The sequence below is a fragment of the Triticum dicoccoides genome, chromosome 3B (genome assembly GCF_002162155.2).
Source record: "Triticum dicoccoides isolate Atlit2015 ecotype Zavitan chromosome 3B, WEW_v2.0, whole genome shotgun sequence".
Classification (NCBI taxonomy): domain Eukaryota; kingdom Viridiplantae; phylum Streptophyta; class Magnoliopsida; order Poales; family Poaceae; genus Triticum; species Triticum dicoccoides.
This window is the reverse complement of record NC_041385.1, coordinates 470,398,556-470,404,642: the sequence shown is the minus strand read 5'-3', so window position 1 is coordinate 470,404,642 and position 6,087 is coordinate 470,398,556. Positions and strand designations below refer to the sequence as shown.

Genomic DNA, 6,087 nt, shown 5'->3' with positions numbered 1-6,087 from the left:
TATCTCAATAGTATTCATAGATTTCATCCTTTTCTCCTCCATCCAATACACATAATGATGTCCTGCCACCGGCACGGTCTCGATCTCACGTTGCAGCGGACCGATCCAAATTAATTCTGGACAAAAGTACACGACGACACTAAACCTTAATTAGTATATATATATCTATACAGTACTGCACTACTTAACCACGTACGTAGTCTTGACACGACGACCTCAGATAGTACGAAACAGCAACATGTATAGACGCCACTGAACAGTACTACAACAGTCTGGCAGAATTTCCATTGGGATTTCTGAAGACGGAAGAAATGTTGTTGTTATTTCTCGCAAATCCGAGAAACCCAGGGTTGTTGCTGTAATAATGCTGCTGTGAGTGTAACCTGCCCGTGCTGGCGACCGCAGCGGCGCTGGCGCCGGTGCTGCTCGTCGTTCCTAGGGTTTCCAGCGCCTGGACCTGGGACTTGAGGAACTTGAGGTAGCTGGCGGCCTCGTCCAGCATGGACGCCGTGTCCATCTTGCTCCCACCAGGGACGAGCTTCTGCAGCACGCGGAGGCGGTCACTCACGCGCTCCCGCCGGAGACGGGCCGCCACCGTCTGCGGATCGCTCGAGATACGCACGTTTTTGCGCTGTGGCTTGATGCTGCCCGCCGCGGTGGGCTCCGTGACGAGGTTCACTGGCCGCATGGCCGCCGCGCGGTAGATCATCTCCTTCACCTGCGCCATGGCCTCCATGTCCGGCTTGTACTCGCCGGCCGCTCCGGCGTTGGTGTCCTGGCCGAACGTGATGCTCGTCGCTGTCGTGGTGGGGGCCTTGCGCTTTGTGCCGGCGTGTGGGAGCGGGGCGGCGCAGTCGTCCGCGGGTAGCTTCCGGTTCGCGTGGAGCGCCTGCTGTGCCGACGACGTAATCGTGGGATGCGACGTCGTGGTGGGCGATATGGTGGACGTCGGCGACGCCACCTCGGTTACGTCGTGGCCGCCGCCACCGCTGCTGTAGTTGTTGGACTCCCCGGAGGAGATATTACAGACGGTGGTGCCGCTGTAGCCGGAGAACATGGCGCCGTTGGAGACGGCCCCGGGGTCACCCTCCCCGCCGCACGGGAGCACCCGGGAGAAGGCGAGCGCCGAGTCGAGCAGGCCGTAGTGCGCGCTGGCGCCGTCGACGACGGACGAGAACACGTCGACCTCCGAGCCAAAGAATCCCAGCGCGCCGTTATTAGCCGCTGCGCCTCCGACTGCAGCACCGTAGCTCGAGCTCACCTGGCCTCCTCCGCCGAAGTCGCACTGGAGCAGGCGGAGGAAGGCGTCGTCCAGGTCGAACCGGCCGCAGCTCAGCTGGTTGACAGGACGCGGCAGATAGGCGTCGTCGTGCAGGCCGGGGCCGGACCAACCGAAGGTGACCATCGCCGCCGCCGGGAGAAGCTAACTAGGCAGCGACTGGCGCAGGGATTCTGGGACGGCTGCACGTAACAGAGAGTGTGAAAGCGTTAGCATATTGTTCTCGGCCGTAAATAGAGTACTACCTATGAATGACACGAATACGATCGAGGAGGAGGGAATCAAAATTGAGGCATGGAGTGGAGGGGTGTGTGGGCCGCGGCCGGGGTGGAAACGTGAACGTCAGGGAGCAGTGTCACGCGGGCGAGGTATTGATGGGCGGACAAGGACGGCCGGCCGGGGGAGAGAAACCGGAGATGTCTCGAACCCCATAATTACACCGCCATCTGCACTACTCTACGACTTACTACCAATCTCAAGAATCACCTCTACATAGTACTACCACACATGCGTGCCATTCTACAAAATCCTACTCGTATTGCCATGCACTTGTATCTTTATGTGAAAAGTAGGTTATTACAAGTTTACAACCAGCCGGCCTCAAATATTTTGCTGTAATATATAGGACTATATGATACACTGTACTACTCACTACTAAGCAGCCTGATTAAGTGTGCATGCATTTGCTACTACTAGTACTAGTTAATATGCGTATAGATTCTTTGGAGCTCGCCATACCTCTGAGATGAAACCGGATGACTGGATGGAACAACAATGGGAGGCACCAGCTAGCTTCGCCGCCGATGGAGAAAGATTGATCCAATTCCCAGGCCGGCAACTCCTTGGTCAGGGAGTTAGCACGCCGTCAAGAAACGCCGGCGACCAAGGCCGAGAGACGGTTCGATCGACCTGGAATAAGCCAAGAAAGAGCCTGAGACCTCGAGCCCGCAAGAAGCAAATTTCTTCATAGACCATACCCAACCAAGCAAGCTACCATGAAAGGGAGGAGGAGGAGAAGATGTAGCCGGAGATTTGAAGTACTAGACACTGTGGATAGATAGATGCAGACCTACCTGTGTCTTGCAGAGAGGAGTAGACCACTCTAATGGCAACAGAGCAGATGATTGATCAATCGATGGCTTTGGACCTGATCGAGCAAGCCGGCCGGTCTAGCAACCTAGCTAGCTTTACTTCCGGGAAAGAAGCTCTGGATCTATGCTAGCTCTGAGAAGGAGAGGGAGAAGACAGTACAGATCATACGTGTGGGATATGGTCCTCCTGTTGATGGCAGTATATGGGGCTCTTCTTTTATAGATGGCTAAGCTAGCTCTATGTGTCTATTTCTCTATGATGACTCTATGTATGGTAGTAGCAAGCTTTCTCTGTGTGGAAAACGAGAGTAGTCGAAGCATATATGGGTACATATGTATCCTATATGATTTTTTTTAGTAATTCAATAAAAAGTCAAAAAAATTCAGAAAATATTTTTGAAATAAACTTGGCCTTCCATTGTACTCGTGAGAAAAGTTTCACAAAAAGAAAATTCCTCTTGACTACTTTTCAAAAAAGATAAATCTTTGGCCAAAATAGTGTGAATAGTGACCAATAATAGCAAATAAATTTAGTTTTTTCGCTGTGAAGTCAACATTGTTTTTTTTGTTTGTGAAAATTTATGTACTAGTACGCAAGTAAGTCAAGTTTATTCCAAAAAACGTTCTTAACTATTTTGACTTTTTATTTAATTATAAAAAAAATCTCATATAAGATGTATATACAATCAGAAATCAAAGTGTATTTCCCAACCATATGGGATGGTTTCTCTTTCTCTCTCTAGCATAGCATAGCGTTCTCTGTTCCTGTGGGGCTGTTCAGTTGGGAAAGGATGATGATGAGCGGGCAGCAGAGCACATGAAGTTGCACAGCTGACGCGCTCTCATAAATACTTGTCCAAATCTGCAATCTTTATGTATCTTACACAGCTTACGCTTCTGTTTTCAACAATGCTTCATTTTGTTTTTGCACTACGTAATCTGCAGTGTAGTGCAGGGGTTTACCCCATCACAATCTCACTACATGTGGAACCGAACCTCCTAGATCTTTTTGATTATAATATAAAAGAAAACTGGAGAGACGCATTATGTACATGCACCCAAATTAAACATTTCTTTCGAAATAGAAATGGGTTGTCTGCATCTACAGTGGTGATGCAGAGGCAGGGAGCAATTCGTCCGTTTTCTAAAAACAGATCGAGCAAAAGGTTTCCACCTACTTAGGATGAGTTTGGATGCAAAGTATTTTTGTAGTTTTTCTAGAATATTGTGGTTTCTGAAAAAAACATTGGTTTTGAATACTTTGATGTGTTTGGCTTCAGCAAAAACTGAAGTATTGTAAACCATAATATCTGAGAAACTGTGGTATTTTTGAAGTATTTGAAGAAGAGGCCCCGACCTATTTTTTCTAAACAGAACGGAGAGAAAGTGCAGGTGATGTTGCCATCTACGTCGAGATAAGAATATCAGCTGCGACCGCCTCCTAATTTTCCTCCATCTGTTATACGATAAACAATCTGTATTATCTCCTGGTATGCGCTCATCTGTGCCCAACAGTATTCCGTCCTTAGGTATTTGTCTAGTCCGATTGCAAGACTGCTGCGGGCCGGGAGGCGGATATATGCTAGGTAGCAGATTCAGTATAAATGGCGCATCGTACACGCACAAAAATTTTTGGTCCGCCTCCAAGAGTACATGCACGTATAGACATATCATAGCAACACGCTCCTAGGATTGTATTACTTCAATCTAGTTGATTAATGAACTTAAGCTGTCACAGGCTCTTGATCAATCATGCACCTCCTGGTTAAATTAATCCAGCCATTGAAGGCCGGCTGATTGATCTGTTTCTTGCGCCTGTCTAGTTAGCATAGCAGAACACAAATCTGCTACATAGATGCGGACGTGCTGACCGTGTGTGTAGCAGCTGCATGCACCCGGCGGCTGTTAGGTCATGTAGCTCAGTGAGTTTCAGCTGTCACCCAGCGTTACAATCAGTCAAAACTGTAGTATAACGACACCAGCCAAACACCTAGGTAGTTTTGCTAAAACTAAGAAAAACCATGGTTTAAAGAAACTGTAGTATTCATTGGGTACACATCTGAATACTGTGGTTTTCAATTACCATGGTTCTATAAAAACTTTTTTGTCAAACTAAGCCTTAATTTGGTCTCTGATCTAAAGTTTCCAGCTTGTTACTGGGGCTCTGCTAGCCTTTTTTGCCTTTGGATTCAGACTGAAGAATCAGAAGATTGCCACACTCTCCTGTTTGTTTCAGCAGTAACTTTTTGTTACCTTATTTTTGCCCATATGTGATAGAGTACGACGAGGCACAAGGAGAAGGAGCAAGCCATATTTATTTGGTTTGCCCGGCCCCCTCTGGCTTACACCTTTTGGTACCACTCGTAAGTAATTTGTGTATCTTTTTTTCTTGGACATGGATGATTCCCTGAAAATACAAAGGTGAACATGGTTTCACGCGCACCCACATCAATAGTAATTCATAAAAAATACTAGAATTTTTAAAAAATTCTGAAATTTTGCAGTATGAAACTTAGTCGACCATTCCACTCGCGTATGAAGTTTCGTGATGTATTGACACCCATGGTATTCTTAGTGAAGAAAATACAATTGTGGCCATCTATTCATCAAACAATGTTTTTAATATAGCTTTGATTTTGTTGTTTTTGCCTGGATTACCACAGATGTGATTTCTTCGTGAAACTTCATACGCGAGTACACCAGTTGACTATGTATATTACAAAAATAAATTCAGATTTTTTTGATTTTGTTTAGCATTCTTTTTGAGTTTACTATTCATAAGGGGTGCACATGGAACCATGTTCATCAAATCCGTGTCCATGATTCCCTACTTATAAACAATAAAAATGATTCATTGCGGCGACCACATATAAGGAGTATAAAGTTAACGGTGAGGCAACATGGATCTTAGTTAAATCCTTTTACAGAGAGCAATATGACAAGGGATCTACATCAGGTTGCTGGAGAGTAGATGCAAATTGGGGGATAAGCAGACAAAACTATGACGACAAAGCAACGAGAGGGAAACAAAGACCCCCGAAAAAACAAAGAGAAATTTAATGCTTACATGTTTTCACATCCCTTATTATTTTGGTTAAAACAAGATAGGAGGGCCCATAAAATCTGTATATGATAGGGTCATGTAGAGTATAGGACCACGCATTGATGATGATAGGCAACCGATTTCGTAAGATTTGGAGTCTACAGCTTTGTTTACATGCGTGTATTTTTTTTTAGAAAAATCTCCCACCAAATGGAGATGTTTGACAGTTTGGAGCATAGCACTTGCGTTAGCTGTGTGAGGCAGTGACGACATGTTGGTTGGTTAACCCCTCAGTCAACAGTAAGCACGAGTTGGTCGTCAAACTAGTGCTGAGTATTTGTGCACATGGCAGGCTTTAACTTGCTCTGAATATGATACTGCCATTGTGTAAGGATGGCTACAAAGTTGTGCAAGTAATAAAATAAGAGCAGGCGAAACGAAAATCCATCTCTGCACCAGAAAGGTCTGAATAATCTTGTTCTTTAGGGGGTTACTGCAATGATAGCTGGGGAGAACCACAATTCTGGTATCCTTAAGGAAAGACGTTATCGTCTTTCAAGGAAAAGTAACGTTGTCGATCTAGTGCACGTACGTAATTTGGTTTGCTTCCAGCGTACTATCTCATCTGATTGGGAGGCACGTGATACTGTCGTCACACGCTTACCATCATGCAC

The 6,087-nt window shown here is 46.0% G+C and overlaps 1 protein-coding gene across 1 annotated transcript; it reads right to left on the bottom strand.

The window, feature by feature from the left end:
- On the bottom strand, nt 1–2,547 carry LOC119276579 (transcription factor LATE FLOWERING-like). The gene is made up of 3 exons (XM_037557687.1): nt 2,353–2,547; nt 2,018–2,188; nt 1–1,461 (listed from the first exon to the last, which is right to left on the bottom strand). Exon 3 carries the CDS (start codon nt 1,403–1,405, stop codon nt 263–265), a length of 1,143 nt encoding a protein of 380 aa, XP_037413584.1. The 5' UTR covers nt 1,406–1,461; nt 2,018–2,188; nt 2,353–2,547; the 3' UTR covers nt 1–262.
- Nucleotides 2,548–6,087: the final 3,540 nt, after the last annotated feature.

What these genes read in the sequence shown, in the direction of transcription:
- LOC119276579 (XM_037557687.1), bottom strand. Translation starts at nt 1,405, where the DNA reads ATGGTCACCTTCGGTTGGTCCGGCCCCGGCCTGCACGACGACGCCTAT.